The 19,559-nt window shown below is 46.9% G+C and overlaps 5 protein-coding genes across 5 annotated transcripts; 1 reads left to right on the top strand and 4 right to left on the bottom strand.

The window, feature by feature from the left end:
• Positions 1-3,458: 3,458 nt before the first annotated feature.
• Positions 3,459-4,833, bottom strand: L228DRAFT_248162 (putative estradiol 17 beta-dehydrogenase). The gene is made up of 3 exons (XM_018332796.1): positions 4,339-4,833; positions 3,769-4,270; positions 3,459-3,705 (listed from the first exon to the last, which is right to left on the bottom strand). Exons 1-3 carry the CDS (start codon positions 4,696-4,698, stop codon positions 3,572-3,574), a joined length of 996 nt encoding a protein of 331 aa, XP_018188023.1. The 5' UTR covers positions 4,699-4,833; the 3' UTR covers positions 3,459-3,571.
• Positions 4,834-5,215: 382 nt separating this feature from the next.
• L228DRAFT_268931 (hypothetical protein) lies at positions 5,216-10,865 on the bottom strand (the record flags this gene model as incomplete). The annotated part of the gene is made up of 8 exons (XM_018335214.1): positions 5,216-6,553; positions 6,668-7,126; positions 7,175-7,642; positions 7,716-7,914; positions 7,975-9,382; positions 9,453-9,713; positions 9,770-10,490; positions 10,545-10,865. 8 exons carry the CDS (start codon positions 10,863-10,865, stop codon positions 5,216-5,218), a joined length of 5,175 nt encoding a protein of 1,724 aa, XP_018188022.1.
• Positions 10,866-12,793: 1,928 nt separating this feature from the next.
• L228DRAFT_248161 (hypothetical protein) lies at positions 12,794-14,424 on the bottom strand. The gene is made up of 2 exons (XM_018332795.1): positions 13,888-14,424; positions 12,794-13,821 (listed from the first exon to the last, which is right to left on the bottom strand). The coding sequence occupies exons 1-2, from the start codon at positions 14,193-14,195 to the stop codon at positions 12,879-12,881; spliced, it is 1,251 nt and encodes a 416-aa protein (XP_018188021.1). The 5' UTR covers positions 14,196-14,424; the 3' UTR covers positions 12,794-12,878.
• Positions 14,425-14,895: 471 nt separating this feature from the next.
• On the top strand, positions 14,896-16,507 carry L228DRAFT_256211 (2-polyprenyl-6-methoxyphenol hydroxylase; the record flags this gene model as incomplete). The annotated part of the gene is made up of 2 exons (XM_018333913.1): positions 14,896-16,320; positions 16,484-16,507. The coding sequence occupies exons 1-2, from the start codon at positions 15,052-15,054 to the stop codon at positions 16,505-16,507; spliced, it is 1,293 nt and encodes a 430-aa protein (XP_018188020.1). The 5' UTR covers positions 14,896-15,051.
• Positions 16,508-16,576: 69 nt separating this feature from the next.
• On the bottom strand, positions 16,577-18,675 carry L228DRAFT_239426 (hypothetical protein; the record flags this gene model as incomplete). Its single annotated transcript, XM_018331145.1, has 2 exons — positions 16,577-18,262; positions 18,325-18,675. The coding sequence occupies 2 exons, from the start codon at positions 18,673-18,675 to the stop codon at positions 16,577-16,579; spliced, it is 2,037 nt and encodes a 678-aa protein (XP_018188019.1).
• Positions 18,676-19,559: the final 884 nt, after the last annotated feature.

Genomic DNA, 19,559 nt, shown 5'->3' with positions numbered 1-19,559 from the left:
GTAACTTCAGTTTCTGAGTTGTTGGACTCTTCATTCTTTGAAATGGATGTTTCTCTTGGTTCTACTTTGTGCTATTGTTGCTCCTCTTGTTGCCTCTTCAACTACTGTTCTAGGTCTTGGTGTCATTGCTGGTGCTCTGGGGTCTACCCCTCAATAGCATTCCTCTAGATGTTCTATTTTATGACCTTTTCTTCTTCCATCCTTTGATGGAAGTTATGTCATCCTACTGTCTGTCTTCTAACTCTCCTGATGTGTTCAATTGCTACAAACTGTCAATCCACATCCACTAGCCAATCTTCATCATTGATCCTCAGATCATCTAGCCAATATCATTTACTCTGCTCTTGGAGGTCCTCCCTCAGCTTCTTGAGTATGGCTTCTTTCAATATCATACCTGCAATATTCTAGTGTTTTTTGGTCTGTTTGATCTCTTTAGCAATCAGGTCTACATATTCTGTCATTCACCTGTATTGGGCTAGGAACTTGTCTTCCTGTTCCTTTTCTAGTTCTTCTGGTTCTTAGGTTTGTCTCTATAGTACCTTGATCTACTTTGTAGTCTCTCCTTGGGTTATTCTGGTTTGTTTGTTGACTTCCTTCTCAAGCCATTTGACATAGTTCCAGTGTTGCTCCATGACTACTTCTTGTGAGTATAGGTGTTGTTGTGCCAAGTTCTCATAGATCACCTGTCAGATCTTATTTTCTTGTTCTAATCTGCTAGATGTTCCTAGGTAATGCATGTTCATCTCCCTGAACACATATTGTGCATTGACTTCATGCTTTCACCTGTTCTGGTCCTACTGGTATTGGTCAAGTAGTTCATTTGGTCATTCACATGCTTTAATAATCAATATTGCTACCACTTTAGCCTCCTCTTCCATCTTGTTAATTATTGGTTCCTCTACAAATTCCATAGTTGTCCCTATGACTTCCTTTAGGTATTGGGTTTGTTCTTGAGCCTTCTATACCCATTCAAGGTCCAGATCTAGTCAGTTTCATTTGCTCTCCTTTTACTCCTGAGGTTCAATAGGTTCCAAGAATCTAATCCTAAGAGTTTGTATATCTTTAGATTTTCTGTGATTCTTCTATTCAGTGTTGTAATCCTTTCTCTAGTGTCTGGTTTTTCTACATCTGAGATAAGCTTTTTCATCAAAGCATCATTGTCTTTCTTCTTTACTAATGGGGTTTCTATATCTTTGTTTTTATATAGTGTCAAGGTCCATCAGGTTACCTTTGTCTAGTGTCTTGTTTTGATACTTCTTTGTATTTGCCTTATAGTTGTTCCTGTGTCCTGAGTGTTGACACTTCTTTTCTTGCTTCCATTCATATTGGTGATTGTTGATTCTTACAGCTAATTCTGTCATTCCTCTCATGGTTTCTAGCCTGTCTCCTCTGGCTATCTCATCCTTAACTTGTTCCTTGAGTCCATTGTAAAAGATTGTACTTAACAGTACTTGTCTCCATGGCACAATTGATGCTACCCATGTAAACTCTGCTACATACAAGGCTGCCAATCCTTTCTGTTGTATTGTCTGAAGCTTCCATTCTACTGCTTATACTTTGTCAATTTTATCATAGACTTCCTTGATGTGTCTTTCAAATTTGTCATAGTGACTGAAGATGAGTGTGGTTTCTGCTTCCATTTGCTCATTGGGTCTGTTCTTCATGTAGTTGTCCATGTATAGTTGGAACTACTCTAGGGCTTCTTCCTTCATGTACATTTCTGCTACTAAGATCTTGTCTAATTTGCCTAGAAAGGTTGTCATGTTGAATCCTAGGTACAGCTTCATAGCAATAAGCCATGCTTTGAGTATTCCTCTCTTTCCATTGAATTTGTCTGGTGCTGCTACTTTGACATTGGCCTGTTGATGCTGTGTTGCCAATTGAGCTTGAAGTCCTACAATCTGCTCCTTGAGCATCATGACTGCCACTGTGGTTGTTCTAGTAGCAGTTGTTCCTGAATTGCTAGACATAGTGAAATGCCTTTGCTTGAATTACCTTTGTCCTAACATTAGATAGTTCTTTTGTTACAGTGACACCTATGGATAGATGTCAGGTTGTATCTTCCTAGATAGTTCCCTGTTAGTATATCAAGGGTTCTCACCTAGTAATATAGCATCCTACAATATTATTCAGTGATAGGAGTGATATAAGATGATATGATAATTCAGGTCCAGTAGATAAAGTAAACAATAAGATTGTTGTCATACTAATATCTGAATACTGATAACCAATTACTGTAAAGCAGTAATGCTAAAACAATAATGTCAAGAACTACACAGAACAATTCTAGCTACATAGGAAAACCATCCTCCTTATATAACAGTCTATTCCAGTGGTCCTGTTTGTTAATTAGTGCTGATCAGCTATGATTAGTACTAATCACCCCTAATCACCACTAATTACTTTATTCTGCTGCTGATCTCCACTTCCTTATCTTATCATTACATGACCCCTTGCCCTGTGATATCATCAGCATACTATGCCTCCACACTTCATAAGTAGGCCTTGTGCCATCCATTACTGACCCTTGTAACCATCATTACAGACAGTACCTAATACAAGTTAACCTTAACTTGACCTTAACTTGACCTTGACTTGACCTTGAACTAGCATTATGTAGATAATATACTAATTATTAATTAAACTATAACTTAACCAAGAGGGTAATAGGTTAAATAGGCTACTAAGGATTAATTTAACCTTAACTTGAGCTCAATTTAATTATAAGTTAACATTGATTTAGTCTACAAGTTAAGCCTAAATTAATGCTCTAGTAAAGTATAGCTTGACTACAATCTACAGGCTAGTTGTATTTAAGCTAGGTGTTATGCTAGGCAGCCAGGGTTTTGTTTACATCATGGTAGAAATATAAGATATAGTAGTAGTTAAGGTAAGAAAGGGTAGTCTTTAAGTAGTAACTTGTTTTATATAAAGTTTCTAGTAATTTCATTAACTTAAATTAAGAATTGTAACATGCTATACCTAAACTTCTAGAGAATTGTAATGTACTAGGTAGTTTTTAACCCTTAATTGTAATGCTCTAACTGAATTGAGCTAATCATGGTACTTTGAGGATACCTCATTTCACTACCTCCTCAAAACCTGACAAATAACCTAAAATCATCTAATTTTCAAACAGGAATTAAACAGGCTATAATGATTAGAATGAGATTAAAAATATATAGTACAAGTAGGAAAAGGCTTCTCTTCAAAATGCCATTGGTCCAAGAAGATTTGAGCAAGAAATGCTTAAGTTCCATCCTAAACTAAAAGTTGATCCCACCTTATAAAGGTGGTGCCCAGGGCCCCACGTGGTCAGATGGAGGGTTTCCTGGAGTAGAACTTCTGCACAAAGTTGTAGAGAGTTGTGCAAGCCTGTCTAGGGTGCAGGAGAAGGTACTATAAGTTTTTTATAATATTTTTAATTTTTTTTAGATAATTAATAGAATTAAAATGAATGCCTGGTAAGTATAAACAATACTATTACATGTATAGTTATGCTATAGGCTATATGCTTGGAACATGTCTTTACAACCAGGAGGTACTAACTCATACCATTAACACCATGCTATTAAATGTACTCCTTAATCTGTTCCTCACACCAGTCCCAGAACTTGGCTGTGCCCCCGTTTCCACCATCTGCCTCAAGCATTGTTGCCTTTGTCAAATCGGGCCGGAGAGAAAACATACGTCCAAATGGAGCAACTGCAAGTCAAAGATTATTAGTTGTGGTCTCGGTCCCGGATCTTATAGAAGTTCCACACTCACCCCACTCCTTCGTCCAGTCGGCCTGATCCGAGACAACTTCAGGCGAAAAGCCGGCGTAGAGCGCCGTGTAGGCGCCGTACACGGTCGGATAGCACACTAGCTTAGCGATAATGCGTAGCTGCAGGGCTTGGTCGCGCGGCAAGCCGGAGACGACGTTACCGGGATCGATAGGCACGCTAGCGACGCCTTGGGCTTTGTAGTGGCGGTTGTGCTCGATGCCCAGAGCCCAGGCGCCTGTCTTGCTCAGGATGTAGCGCTTGGTTTCCTTTTCTGGCTTGTGGTAGTCAAGGTTGTCGGTGGCGATGCCCACGTCCTGCTGCGCGCCCATCTCCATGCCGAACGAGCTATACCAGACGATGCGGGTCAGACCGTTGGTGGCGACGAGAGTTGGCGTGAGCAGCTTAGTCAGTAGGTGCGTGGCCACGCAATTGACGCCCAGGCAGAGTTCGTGGCCTTGCGACGTTACGGGAATGGGCTCGCCAGGCTCGCTCGGGCCGACCATCTGTCGTCAGTTAGAAGTCAGAGCAACGAAAGGGGGAAGAACTGGATGCGCAGAGGTGGGAGACGTACGACGCCAGCATTGTTGAAGAGCACGTCCAGGCGCTGCTCGCGGGAGAGGAAGGTGTCGGCGGCGGTCTTGACATTTGTCAGGTTGGCGAGGTCGCAGGCTATGAAGATCAAGGCGCCCTTTGAGTCTGGAAAGGCCTTCTCAATGTCTTCGATGGCCTTGAGCGCCTTGTCCTCGGAGCGGCATAGGACGTAGACCTTTGCGTTCTTGGCGTACAGAAGGCGGGCGATGTCTTTTCCGATGCCACTGTTTGCGCCAGTGACGACATAAACCTTACCGTAGAGGTCTGCGGGCAGGTTCGCCTCGGTGAAGGTCGGCTTGGGCGGGAAAAAGTGTCCCCAGAAATGTGACAGCGGCGGCATTGTTGCAAGGTTGGTCAGTCTCACCCCGGGCTCTCAAGAATCGTTAGGGTCAGTGCCTAATAGATGAGCAGCACGGATCCTGAAGCATAAGTGATTTCAATTAAACTGCTAGCGGTCTATCTCGGATATTTTGTTGCAGGAAGCTGTTTTAGCTAAAAACCTCCAAAGTTATATCCGTTTGCCCGGCGGGGCTGACTAGTAAGCCGGCACGGGCCGACTAGACTCCCGCCTATCAATCATAGTACTACGGAGTACAAAGAGTATGGGGGGTATAAGTGGGCGCTTAATCAACCCGCCGGGTACTCCTAAGCCAGGTTGAGAAAAGGAGAGTCAAGATTAACCTGACCCAGACCAGTGGACGCCGTATTTAAACTAGAATTTCTAATTTAGAGGCAAAAAAAGTCATACAAAAAACAATGTTTTATAAAGAAAAAAAAATTATATAGTATTGTTAAATAAAAGTATAGATTAATTTGAGCTTGATAGATTTTAAACAATAAGGATAACAATGCAATATTTACATCCTAAGGATTGAAATTTGCTTGTTTGTCTTATCCAGTGTAGTTGACTCTACAATATCAATGTAGCTCCATGAACTATCATTGTCGTTGCCTCGATCATTGATGTATCCAGTCCACACGGAGGAAAAGCTCTGACCAGGATCAAGCACGAGGGCCGACAGCGAATTTTCACCCTCATTCTTCGGCCCCGCTACACGCAGATCATACTGGTAGTAGATGGACTTGGTGCCGATTTTGCTAGGCGTGGGGAGAGTTGCTCCCACTGTTGAGGCTGGCGTTACATATGTGTGGCCCTCGTGATCTTTGCTGCCATCCGTGTCTGATACGAGTTCTATCACGGCGTCTATGTCGTGTTTGAACAAACAGGCCAGATCGCCACCACCAAGAAGAGTGATTGTAAGAAAAGGGAACGACACCTGGTCTGCTGAATTGTTGGTGGCTGTGACCCGGATGCTAGTCAGATGCTTGGACAGAATTTGTTGCGGGGATAGTGTATAGGTCAACTTTGGATCTGGCGCCGAATCGAAGCTATCGATGAGAGGTTTGCCCGTATTTTCAATGTACTTTTCAATCGGGTCTTCTGGGGGGTCTCCCATAAACAAGTTCATCAAAAGACTGATGAACATTAAGACGACTCCGACAACAGCCAGCACAGCACCAACAACAGACAAAGCAGCCGACAGGACCTCGGTTGTGACCCAGAAGCCCAACTCGACTCCCGTCTCGAAAACATCGATTAGCACGGTCAGCGCTTGTGTGACCACTGTCAACGTATTGATAATCTTCCCGGGAGTACTCAAGTTGTCCCAGTCGCGCGCCAAACTGAACGTCATAGCTATCACCAGCCCAATTCCCAGGATGACATTCAGTACCCTCAGTGCTTTGCCCGAAATAGAAAACTTGTCCGCTTGCTCCTCCCCACCAGGAGGCACGTCAGCAGCTGGCTTGTCGAGGGATTCGTCCCAGATTTCATCTTCCACGACTGTTTCCTGCGAACTTGGGATTCCATTGCCAGTGATCCGGTCGCTTAGCTTCTCCCAGGCGGCTCCCTCTTCGCCATATATTTCATCAACTGTGTCAGCTAGTTCTTCAATATTTTTGGTGATTGAGTCGCCTACGGACTCATTCAGCTTGGTCAACGCAATCGCCGTGTCCGCTGATTGGCTATTGCCGCTCATGAATTGCTTCCACGCATCCATCGCGTTGCTGATACCGTTTACAACCATCTGCAAAGTTTGAAGAATGACTGTAATTCGCTGGGACGTGGAGAGGATGCTCCAGTCATTCACAAGGCCAAAAAGAGTATATGCGGCCTGGAATATTTGAAAAGCAGCCTGTGGAAAGAGCTCTTAGTGACTTTGGCTCACCCTAATGAAGGTGCATATACTGACCATACAGGCGGAACCGATTCCTTTCAGATTACTCACTCCCTTCACTACATCACCTACCTTTTTGGCGGCCTGTTCAAAGCCCTCGCTTACCCATTGAAAAAGCTTGGTTCCCCCAAATGCAGTGCTCAATCCCATGCCTATTGCACTGATCCAGTTGCCCATTTGCGTCATGAGGGTGCCTGACACAACCATTATGGCGGCCGTTCTTTCCTCAATTGTCTTGGTCTGGTCCAAATTATTGGCCTTTTCAAACTCATTGATCTGCTCCTGCAGTGCTTCTCGCACTTGTTGATTGATTTGGGAGTTGTTATCCAACACCTGAAGGATCAGCTGTTCCATAGCATCTGCAATCCATTGCCCGGCTAGGTCCTTGTCTTCGTCGATGTACGGATAATTCAAGGTCGGATCACTAGCAACGTACCCGACAAATTCCTTGAACCAACAGTCGGCGAAGCTTTTGCTGGTATCTAGAGCGTCGAGAAGACAGCATTGCTTATTGACCAGGTTGTTGCCGTTCTAAAGCCCCAATTAGCCAAGGTTTTGAATAACACAATTTATACTCACGTCCGCTATCGGATGCGCTGCATAAGCCCTTATCACTCTCTTACTGCTGATTGCTTTGAAAAGATCATTGGCCCATCCCTCGGCGCCCTGGCTGCTATCAATGTAGGTGTTTAGAAAGGCCTTGTCGTAAAGCTGGTGCATGGCCGCCCGAGAAGCGATTCCGTTAAGATCGTTGTACTCTTGGGACTGAGCCAATGAGTTCTTGCTGTTACCTTCCCACCAATACCAGAGCTGTCTCTTCTCCTTTTCCGTAAAGCTCGAAACATATTTGGCCGTACGGCCAATCGACCGACAGATAAAAGCCGGTCCATACTTGTTACGGAAGAAGTCTTTGAGATTCTGGGGCAAACTGCTGCCCAGTTCTGATGGAAGATCGGGCTTGCTTACGTCCATAAATTGGTCGCGGTCGTCGGGGTTCATGTGGAAAAGCATCATGTCATGAATAAGCGATTGAGAAGTATTATGAACCTAGTTGTTGCTCTTGAAGTCAGTTTTCTTCCGGAGTTATCATTGAAACAACACCAAAGGCAAAGAAGCGTACATCTTTCTCGTCATAAACGGAAAATTCGACGAGGGCATCAATATCCGGCTCGATATCGCGCAGCAGGTCTTCCGTGACTCTGGCTGGAAGCCGTTCGGCCGGGTTCAAATCCGTAGCATATGCATGGGAAACCTTGGAGCGAAGACGAGCTTCGTAGGAGCTTTTTGCGTCATCTCCTGGCGTGCCCACGACAAGATGCCTGTCATGAAAGATTAGTCGAGGCTTTTTTACGCTTTGGGTGTTTCATCATTCGCCTTACCGATTGCCTTTCATCCCGCGCTTGGTCGGGTCATACTCATACCATGCCCCCGTCAATTTGGTATACAGTGGATTATAAGATAGAGTCATCTCCTGGAACAGAACGGGAAGCGTAAGGTCAACACCAATGGCATCCTTGAAGCTCACTTCGAGGGTCTCCACATCCATTCCCGAGTCAGAAATGAACGGCATCAGGGCGGACTTGTCAAGCCGGATGCAGACTTTCTCACGGCCGGACTTGTCTATATAACAACTCGTTGTGTAGAAATTACCGAGATTTTGTCTGAACTTGCTGTTTATCTGGGTCTGCAGCTGGTCGAGAACAGGAATCTGGACCTGAATGACATTGTAAGGGGCTTGGACATCAACTAACTGTCCTCCATCGATTGGGTCGTCAGGTTGAGTTTTTTCGGTATCTTCCTCCCAGACACTGCGGTCATACTGAACATTCCATCTCCCTATCTCGAATGTCCCATCATCATCATCATCATCATCACTATCCCCATCATAAGTCCAGCGCCCAAGCCGTGCGCGAAACGGATAGATCTGATCGCCGTTTTGAGTTTGTGTAGACTCTGAATCGTTGGAAAGATAGATGACCCCATTTCCACCAGTGCCTCTGGAATCCACTCGAACCGCCCCATGCTCAAACAATTTCTGTTGTGGTAGTTCGCGAGTCCATCGAAACACTCTACGCTGCGATTCATACGTAGACTTCAGTTGCACTTCGTCATTCACCACGAGATAGCCATCTACAATGGCCAGCGCTGGGAGCACGTATCCAGCTGGCACGTAGGATTCGCGGCAATGACTCAAGGAGAAAGTTCGAACACGCCCGGAGTGCAAGGGGACACCTCTACCAGCTCGGGATTTCGACCGTTGGATCACTACCTTGCGCAAATCACCTGGCGATATGTTTTGGGTTTTATGCGTCGCAGGAGGCTGCTCCCCGTCTGGCGACTCATACTGGCCGAACAATTCCCAGTTCAGTCGACTATGGATCACCCGCGCGTCGTACTTGAGAAGCAGGGCCTGGGCCTCTTCGATCATCGCTAGTAAGGATAGCCGCTTGCTACCAGGAACAGCTCGCAAAGCCTCCGCCACCGCTCCAAGAGTGTGCTCGGGGCGGTTCAAGGCCACCTGGTAACCACCCGCATAGTGCGTCGGATGAGCCTCATTAAGAGGAACACTGTAAGCTGTCTGCATTGTTGGGTCATTGCTCTCCTCGATTGATTTGATCTCGAAAGTCGTGCATCTGTCGCCCTGCATGTAGTACAGCAGATGCCCAACCGCCAGTGGTTCCACTTTTTGGAAAGGGTTCTGCGTCTGCGCTTCATCCGGATCAACGGCGCGGAGCCCCGTGGTGGTGGAAAAGACTTGCGAAGTCGTGGTGAATGGCTTTCCACCATCTGCATGCAGATCCTGCGTAAGTGACCTATCTTTTGGGTTGCGTTTCTCTAGGGTGGCAAAGCGACTTACTGAAAGCAATCCATCTGGCGTGGCACTGGCGCCGGATTGGAGGTTTTTCCAAGGCCACCGAAATAGGCGGATTCTTGGTAGTGAGAACATGGTCCCCTGCCTTGAGCTGCTCAATTGGACAAGAAGTTCCATTGGGGAGTTGGATATGTGTTCCCGGCAAGAATACTGCGCCCGATCCTCGAGCGGTTAAGGGGTCATTCGTGATGACAGTGATGTCGGGTCGAGTGAAGTATAGGCCGGTATCACGCTCCCAACCGTAGCCTGTTCCCGTCAGTTACAATGAGGGCGAAAACTGGTATGGAAAAGAGAAGCAATACAATTAGCCATCCAGCCTTTGACAGTATTCCAATCCATTGCCGAGAATGCAGCGTCCGCTCCGCTCTGCCAGTAACCTTTGGCATTAGCAACATACGTGGAGGACAGCACCTGGCAGTAGGACTGCCACTCATTGATAATGTCTTCGCTATCATCAATCCTGGATAGACCGGATTGTACTGCCGAGGTATATTCGGCATCGTCAAAAACTGTCGAGTCTGCCACATTCTCGTAAAACTCTTTGAGAACATTGAAAGTGGGGGTAGGCTGCAGAAGTCCGGACTCGGTGGGTGGGCAGAGTCCCAGGGTGGCATGACGACCGCAAAACGTGAGGACATCTTCCGTGCTTAGCTCTGGATTGTCCTCTGCTCGATGAGCCCATATAGTATGTGACCAGATATTGAGCGTCTCGCATGCGAGAGTGCGTTGAAAATTCGGATCCAGTCCCGGGATAGATAGATCTGGATCCCGCAGGTTGTCCACGATAAATAGAAGACATATACTGAACAGGTGATTCCCCTTGAGACCGTCGATGCGGACCCTATTTCGGATGAATCTTTCACTTTGTATCATGTCCTTGTAATACTCCAGGAAGCCGGGCAGGTCAGCCAGAGTTCGGAGGCTTCGCAGACCCATTTCCTGCATCTTGTTGTTGATATGTTCACCCAAGCAGAACCCGAGAAGAGAGGTCATTACGTCCAGATACCGCGATTCAGCATTGGTCTACATTCTTACTGTTATTTTTGGCCGTTTGTCTTGGAAAGAATTGCCGCTTACCTTACTGATGTTGCTCTTGAGGCCTTCCTTGTCTTTGCTATCACTGACTCCAATGATAGCATCGCCCATCGATGCTATAGCTAACGCCGTGAGCTCTTTCCAAGCGGCATAGCCATTAATGAGTGTGTCACTATCACTCGGAGGGTCAGGTGGATAGTTTGGATTCCCACTAACGTATCTTTCCAATCCCAACAGAAAAGGATGAAGTTTTGCCTTGTTGTGCAAGCGATATGCGAAGTATTCCATCGGGAGGGGGTCAAGGCTCGCGAGAGCCGTGATTAGGCTCTCGAAGACAGGCTCATAATCACCGTGATCTCCCATACTGATTTTTCCGCTCTTGTTCGTTCAAAGAAAATTTCTCAATGGAAATGCCAGATTGCTCTACTCTGAGAAACTTGTTGATATTTGTAGAATTAGTGCAACGGCGTGGACGAGAGCACACCATATTCATTTTTATATCCCTTTTCCAGCAATTTTCTCTTTCATCATCTGCCCGGGATACTTCCCTTGAACTCAGGCGATAATGAACACGTCTGCACCTCCCATCATCTGACGTTTCTGACTCGCAAAAGAGGGGTTGAGATGCATAAATGACATCAACTCTCGAAGAGACCCTTGCTCCCAACTTGCATAACCCCTCACTGCAGTACACTTGGTGATCGTCCAGATTTTTGCTCTTAAGAAGCTCTCAGGAAGCCCCCCTATGTGAGTTTCAGGCTCTATCCTCCTCTTAATTTCCCGAGCAAAAAACAAATATCAGAAAGAAAAGAACACAAAACCAAAAGAGTAAAGAGTCACGATGAAGAGCCTTATTTTCACCGCGTTGTCGACTTGTGGCGTGCTCTCATTCGCAAGACTTGCTCAATCGGCAGAGCCTGAGGTGGGGTCATTTTCGCATGTGCCTAGAATGCCCGTACTGAATCTCGTTGCCATGGCAGGTTCTTGCGTACAGTCGGCCTAATTACGGGGGAACGGTCTCCACCGTCCCCCTGAATGGGTCCTGCTTCACTCCCAAGGATGCTGATGAGTAAGCTTCAGCCCTCCCACATTACAGATCTTCTTCTAATCCGCAATCTTGACAGTTCGCCCTTTTCTCTCAGGATTACACAGGCCTCTTGTGACATTTACTTGTAAGCTGGCAGAGTACTCTTCTCTTCTCTCCAATAGAGACTGATATGCATGAATGTAGATTCGCGTTCACCTTTCAAGACTGCTATGAGATAGATTATGCGGCCATGGGACCCCCTGGAACCCCTCAGTTCTCTAGTGGTCAGGAGTATTACTTTTGGCAAGTGCGATGTTACCAAGACCATAGCGACGATGAGCTGTAACCTGCATGTCCTATACCATTTTCTGGAGACACTTGTGACTTAGTCATTTTCTCTAGATAAATGCTACAATTTTTCCACTTAATCATTATCTAGATCTAGTTGTTCCTGCGATGCAAATGCAAGCTAGTGATGGTGGCTGATCTACCATTTACCTCGTACACAACCAGCGAATAGTGGAGTCCCACTAAAACTTAGTGAGATCTTTGCCGGAGTATTCAGATCCGAGTTACCCTGATTCTAGTGCAGGGCAACCTGCAGGCGCGGTCCGTCCCTTGGCTGAATTATCGTGAATAATGGATATAGCATGCTGTCGTACCCCCTCTAATCGGGGCAGAAGAGTTGCCGATCTCCCGCTTGGTTTCAGATGGACACGGAACACCACCATCCCCTCCTCTGCAACGTGCATCTAAAGATATGCATGATTACGACTATGACGCAAGATGATGTGCACAAAGCCGGATCGCCGATGCCAGCAGCCAGCCACATCTCGAATCTCCTCATTTTTTGGGGTGCATGAGTTTGAGCTTGCGAATGATTCAGCTCCGAAATGCCGAATTGTTGAACACATTTCCTAAAGGCTTGGTTTGACTTTCGAATCCCTGCACTTACCCATTTGAGGGTGTTACTCCTTAAGTAGTGAGGTCGGAAAGACTGCTTCTTACAAACGGAAACAGCTTTACAAATAGGCCTCATGTAGCTTGCGTTCCGTTACAAACAGTGCTCCCACGATGGGAATCTGATAGGATTTCACCTTCCGTGTATATAATCAGGTTCAATTCTTAACTAGATCAATTCAGCAATATCTCTGTGATTGACTGAGTGCTGTTTCTTGCCTTGCGATATCTTCAACAGTAAATAAATATTAAAGATTCTCTTTCAGTTTTTGGTAATTAACAATTATTTAAAATGTAAGTACATGATGCTAGCTAGTTAAATACAAAGATAAACTTAAAGTTGTTTAATACTCTATACGTTGCATTGCATTCGTTGGTTCATCAGACTGTCATTTTGCCCTGAGGATATCTTCTATCATTTCTGGCAGGGCGCCGTATTGTGGAAAAATGACAGTATCATGACTGGTCTTGGAAATTGTCTCACTCTCGTATAACAGGACGCTGTTGTCAGCACCACTCCCAAGCTCTTCTAGGATAAACTTCTTGAAGCATGCATCAAAATAAGCACTCCCTTTCTTCCCAATCAACAGGTCTGTCTCAGCCCAGAATACCTTTAGGGTAAGGCGCTGCGGGGCTTGAGGAATGACAGGGGCACCAACGTCTGAGTGTTGCCGGCCGTGGAAATACTCTCTCAACTTCGCATCTAACTTTCCTGGGTAGTCTTCGTAGCTTTCGCACGCACCCCATGGTCCAGCCACGCTTTTCTTCAGCAACAGGAGAGACTCGTGGTTTGCACCGCTTGTATCCTCGCTGAACAGGGCTTTCATAACTACCTCGGACTGCGCCGTGGCCTCGGCGGCAGACACGCCGCGGAACTCATGGCACAAGTCGTCCCGCAAGTGCTTTGAAACCCTCGTGTTCTGCCCCTCCGTGCCACCACTATGTCCGCTAGAGGCTGCGAATGGTGCGGACACGGCAGTGGAAATGCCGCTTGAGAATTGTACGGTAGGCACGATCTTAGAGGCGACGAAGCGCACGACGCTGTCGAAGCTCCCGATGACCTTGGAAGGCATATACGAGGAGATTGACAGATAACTGATACCGGAGTGGTTGGGGCTCACCCACGGCGCAAAGAGGTAGAGCCTGGGGTCGGACGGAGACAAGATCCATGGCATGGAGTACACGGTGTTGAGCGCGTAGATGACGCCGCAGCTGTGTGCGCCTAGCACGACGTGCTGAGCGCCGAGGACGCGCATCAGCGCCGGCACGGTCTCGAGCCAGACAGCAAGACGCTGTGATGGCTCTACGGGTGTTGATCCGCCCATGCCAGGGCTATAATGCGAGAAAGAAGAAAACCGACGCGTCAGCTAGGTACATGACAAGCACCACTGAACTTACCGGTCTGCGACGACAAATCTCAAACCCCGCTTCTCGCTGATGTAGTCCGCCATGGTGGCCAAAAACCTCCCGCCGTACAAGCCGCCGATAAATAGTATTGTCGGCGCGGAGTCGCGATCCTTGCCGGCGACAGCGTAGGTTACGGTGAGCTCGTCATGGCTGTCTGTTGCCGGGAGGGTAAACCGGCGATTGAACTTTTCCCGTGCGATGTAGTCTCTTGCGCGGGTCCGCAATTGCTCTGGACTGACACCTGGCGGAGCTGCAGGTCCAGGCACCGCTGCAGGCTGATCTGGGACTGCGGCGGCCATGATTCATGTATTGCGATATGTATTTAAATCTAGCGGTGGGGTGGTCGGCGGCGAAACAGGGATGTGCTGGTATTTATAGGGCTGGATTGCCAAAGCGGTGCCAGAGTATTACAAACACAGCCTTGATACAGTATGTAAGCCCTGCTGAATAGTATTTTCTTTCATTGTCATGGAGCGATGTTCATGAGAGGAAGTTGCGTGGAGTCTGGGTGACAATGGAGTACAAACGTTAAAGCGGAGAATGTTAGGAATGCTAAGCATTTTGGCTACCAGTACCGTCCTATAAGTATAACTACCTTAAGGTAGCAGCTGATGAAGATTAGATAAAGTTACCTGATTCTTATCTTAGACCTTGCTATCGCCTGAGCATCCTTAGCACGCTCGCTTGAACCCGCTCATCAGCCAGTCAAGTACGTTAAGCCTTTTTGAATGTCTACTACGTAGGTGTCACTATTATACTAATAATTTCTTTACTCTCTTGGATATATTATATCTACAGTCTTTTATTATATCATATTCAAATTGATACTTCTTCAATACTTAACTTTCTAGCTTTATCTTTTTCTAGTGTATTTTTAGGGTTTAAGTACGTCGGGTTTGTCGGGTTTACCGGGCATGTCGGGCATATTAGTTAAGGTATGTGACGATGTCGGGTATATCGGACTTGTCAGGCATATTGACAGACATATTGTATCTATAACGAAGATGCCACATTATTGTACCATTGATTCGGCCGAAAGAAAGGGCATGTACTAGGAGTTCAAGATAAGTATAAAATGGTCCGTTTATCATATGGATTCTCTCACGGAACTCTAGATGCTTTCTTTTTATCAAAAGTTTTCCAGATACAGGAAACATGACACAACTTAGGGTCCTCATCTGCGGCGCGGGCATCGCAGGTAATGCCCTTGCATTCTGGCTATCAAAGCTCGGCCATAGCACCACCGTTATTGAGCACTTTCCAAGTCTGCGTGCCACGGGGCTACAAGTCGATCTTCGCGGACCCGGGATCCAAGTGATGCAAAGAATGGGTCTCGAGACAGCTTTCCGGGCTCGGTCAGTCCCAGAACAAGGCTTGCAGCTTGTTGACCGAAAGGGAAGACGATGGGGATATTTCCCTGCAAACAGATCGGGCAAGGGATTGCAAAGCTTCACCACCGACTTTGAGATCATGAGGGGTGATTTGTGTCGGCTTCTCCACGACGCTACCAAGGACCGTGCCAAGTACGTGTTCGGACAGTACGTGCGGCGGATCGAGCAGACGGATGATTTTGCAGAAGTCCTTTTTTCAGATGGTAGCAAGGAGCGGTTTGATCTCGTCGTTGGTGCTGATGGCCAGGGATCTCGCACCCGAAAAATGATGCTCAATGCCGACGCTGCAGATCCTTTTCACCCCCTCGGAGCATACGCAGGATATTTCACAATCGACCAGGAACTTCAAGAAGGGGAAGGGTACAACGCCACTGCATTTATCGCTACGCAGGGCCGAGGTATCATGACTCGCCGACATGATCCTTCCAAGTTCCAAGCATATCTCTTCTGCAACCCAGGCTCCTCAGACCGACTCAAACTTGCCAGCAAGGGCGACACCGACGAAGAAAAACAGGCACTGGCAGAGGTCTTCCACGGTGCAGGGTGGCAGACTGAACAGATTCTCAAGGGACTGGCACGTTCCGACGACTTCTATTGTGAGCGGATCGGCACCGTCCAGCTAGACCATTGGTCTCGTGCTCGCATTGCGTTGGTTGGAGATGCAGCCTATTGCCCGTCCGCCATGACGGGAATGGGCACAACCTGTGGCATTGTTGGTGCCTACATCCTAGCTGGCGAGATTGAAAAATTCTGTGGCAGGGGCTCTAAAGATGCAGATGTAACAGTTTCCAAAGATAGTATCACAACTGCATTGAAGTCATACGAGCAAAAGTTGAGGCCCTTTATGGACCAGGTCCAGAAGGGATTAACGGATGATCAAAATTATATGGACAAATTCCCGTCGTCGTCCTTTGGAATCGCTTTTATCTACGCCATTTTCGGGATTGCCTCTTTCTTCCGGCTGGACTTTATTGCTCGATGGATCCTGCGTGAAGATATCAAGGGGTGGGAACTTCCAAAGTATCAAGAGATGGTAAGTGACTGAGACAGGGTCAATATCCATAGCTAAGTAGAATATCCTCCTCTCGGTGTATTATGTATCTACCTCAATGTAAATTAGCAAACCTATAATTCAACAAAACGGATTTCTTTATTAATTCTAATTAATTTTAAGTTTCAATGCCATAACTACCAAGCTGATAAATGTGCTTGATACTTAGAGATATAATTAACTGTTCTGCTTAGTCTGCTTAATCTCTTTTTAATGGCTAAAACCAGGTTTGACCGGGTTACTGTAGAGGAAAATAACAGTCCGAAAAGTCAAAGTTGAGATTCTCATCATCGAGGAAGTCAAAGTCAGCGTCAATGCTTGCGCGTGGGGACTGCATGTTGTTTGTTTGCCATAATTCAAAATCCGGATACATTGATTTGGTAGAAGTATCGGTAGCCATGGATTCCAGTATATTGTGGCATGTGTCCAGACTTTCACGCAGAGCCTTCAGAGTAGGCTCCTTCGTTGGCAAGCCATCAAGGCGAGCCTCAGTTTGGGCCAGTAGCATGCTGAGAAACACATAGCCTTTCACATTCGTATCACCGCGCAACATTCTATCCTTTGCATATTGCACCACACGGTGGGCATCTTGGAGCAATAACCCTTGGCGAGCACGGTTCCTTTTCCTGGCGAAAATTGAGGTGTCTGCTTCAGGCTCCGGATTAAGTTCTAGAAAAATGAGTAATGCCCCTCGTGTGATAATGTCGCGAAACATGCCACCTCCGGTGAGGAGTAACAGGTAATAGAGATCATCCTCGAGAAGTGAGACCAGGTCGAGGGCGGCTTCAAGACAGGCTTTCTGGGAGTAACTGTACAGTGGATTTGTTTTAGCCTTGATAGCATACCGGTAGTGAAGACACAATGGAAAGCGACGAAGGAGATGACTGCAGTAACTGGATGCAAATTGGCCTGCAGGGTCTGTATCGCCCATGAAGGCAGCCTGGTCGATCGCGATGGCAGCGTCACGACATGCGGAGGCCAGCTCATTTCCAAGAGCTAGGACTTGGTCATAAGACGGTTCCTCCTGCAGGCTATTGATCACTCTGGTGGCACGCATTCTGAGAGGAAGGGAGCTGGCCAACAGAGACTGAAAGGAAATTCGAGAGGGTTTCAAGGCTGTGCTTTCCCGGTGTATCTCCCGTCCCGCACCGTTGAGGTCGTCGTCGCTTACATTGGACGGCGGCAGGGTATTGTAGTCGCCGTCCAAAATCATGGGCGACATTCCGGAGTCCAATGCGGCCTGCACATTCATTTCCAGGATAGTATACCATAGTCGCCTTCGAATCTCTTTCTGCTGCACACTCATCTCCCCAAGGTGATTTGGGTCTTGATGCAACCCCATCTGCATGGCCATCCTCATTAATGAGCCTGCCGAGATCCATACCAGATCCGCTCCCAATCGGTTGACTAGACGAGAAAGAAGCAGCAGGCAGTGGACTTGAACACCTTTCAATGTCAAGCGGTCTTTTTCCAGTGGTGCAGAAAGCCATGTCTGAGAGATATACATCCAGGTTGAGGCCTTTATAGCCATCTCGCTGCGAACATTGGCATCGCCGTGTAATGGACCGGCAGCAGCCATGATAAGAAGAAGCTGCACAAGAAAAGAGCTCTCTGTAGTTTCAGGATGATCCATGTAGTCCTCGTACTCTGTCATGAATGAAGGACGGTGTAGAATTTGGTGGCAGGATTCAAACGTGGTAAAATAGAGCTCAACCAGTTCATTGATTACTTCGCGGTCGGGAAAGAATCGATGGATGTCCGCGGGGAGGCACCTCCGACTGGGGCGTCGTTGCTTGATAACTCGAGCCAACTGCTTGCATTGGACAACGGTCTCTGCGACTCGGTCTAGGGGACCGTGGTTTGCCTGCTGGAAAATCATATCATAGTACTCACCGATGGGCTGGAGACTGGACAGGCCCTCCACCTTCAAGGATTATAAGCAGACACCCAAGAAAGCTATTGTGTGCTAATGAGACAGGATCATACCAGGGAGTATGTGTTCATCCAATGCCCGTGTCCAAAAACCCGAGTCTTTGATACAGTGCCCTGAATCGGGCCTGAGAGAGTTGAGGCGCGTGGTGAATTACTGCTGGACTTTGGATCTTCAGGGGTAATCTGTCTTCTGTCTTCCTGCTGCGGGCCGCCAACACCACTCGACTCTCTACAAACGGGAAGCGTACGACGATTTTCCTTGTATGAGCATGAGGACTCCAAATTGTGAGCTGTGCACTGTCCACATGGTTTGGTCCGGTTGCACCGGACTTTGCGCCGGCGGCACTCGATACAAGAATACGCCGGGCGTTGGCGTTTTCGTACAGGCTTAGAGGGAGCAATCATTTTTGCCTGCATCACCATAGGAATATTTGAATTTTCGAATATGTCGGGTTAGATAGAATAATTTGCCTGATGAGCAAGTGGAAGGTTGAAAAGGTTAACTCCGGGCCGTCGGCCGTAAGGATAGCTCCGGGGGATCGAGAAGCCGACCTCCTACCTTGCCTTTCATACCTACTCTGTACGTCACCTGGTGAAATGACGAAAATCCCAAGCGACGCGGACAGTTAAATCTCCATACGAATAGATGACTTTATTCAGAATATTTTCAGAGCTTATACAATGCAAATTTCAAGTTTCATGTAGGCATTTCACCATGATACTAGATAGGTTCTTCTGGTCTAATGAGTTCCTCCGAGTTTGGTAAATTTAAGATTTAAGCTAGATCATCTAAACACGGTCCAATAAATCTAGTTCTACTAGCGAGCTTATTTGATCATTCAAATAAATCAAATATTTATTTTGCAGCTGTGACAGTGCTGAAATTTTGGGATATCAGGACCGAGATTCTGTATTTTTGTACTGGCCGGGTCGGGTACGCGTGGTGCACTTGAGCGGCAGATGACAATCTAAGACCCTTTGCCGACAAGCGCCCAGCCAAGGCAGCTAAGCGAAGCGAAACGCCGTGATTATCAGCGGACCTCTCAACCCGCAAGCTTGTATCTTAGTATCCATGACTCTGTTTGAGACCTAGCCCATCTTTCTCCTTTCCTGTTTGCATTCTACTATGCACCAAATAGCTTCCATGGCCCTTTCAGGTCATTGGTCCAGACCGACCTAGCTTATATCTAATACCATCTGATTGACCTTATCTACTTTACGGGCATCGTGTACATTGCCGGGATTGATGGAGCCGTCTGAAAGCCAACCCGTTCCGCCTTCTCCTAATG

The sequence above is a fragment of the Xylona heveae genome (assembly GCF_001619985.1).
Source record: "Xylona heveae TC161 unplaced genomic scaffold L228scaffold_6, whole genome shotgun sequence".
Lineage (NCBI taxonomy): Eukaryota > Fungi > Ascomycota > Xylonomycetes > Xylonales > Xylonaceae > Xylona > Xylona heveae.
Note: the sequence above shows the minus strand (reverse complement) of the source record. Positions and strands in the feature narration are given on the sequence as shown.

What these genes read in the sequence shown, in the direction of transcription:
- L228DRAFT_248162 (XM_018332796.1), bottom strand. Translation starts at nt 4,698, where the DNA reads ATGCCGCCGCTGTCACATTTCTGGGGACACTTTTTCCCGCCCAAGCCG. An exon ending in TCTTCAACAATGCTGGCGTC is followed by an intron (nt 4,271 to 4,338) that starts GTACGTCTCCCA and finishes AACTGACGACAG; the next exon opens with ATGGTCGGCCCGAGCGAGCC. An exon ending in CGACTGGACGAAGGAGTGGG is followed by an intron (nt 3,706 to 3,768) that starts GTGAGTGTGGAA and finishes TTTGACTTGCAG; the next exon opens with TTGCTCCATTTGGACGTATG.
- L228DRAFT_248161 (XM_018332795.1), bottom strand. Translation starts at nt 14,195, where the DNA reads ATGGCCGCCGCAGTCCCAGATCAGCCTGCAGCGGTGCCTGGACCTGCA. An exon ending in AGATTTGTCGTCGCAGACCG is followed by an intron (nt 13,822 to 13,887) that starts GTAAGTTCAGTG and finishes CTCGCATTATAG; the next exon opens with CCCTGGCATGGGCGGATCAA.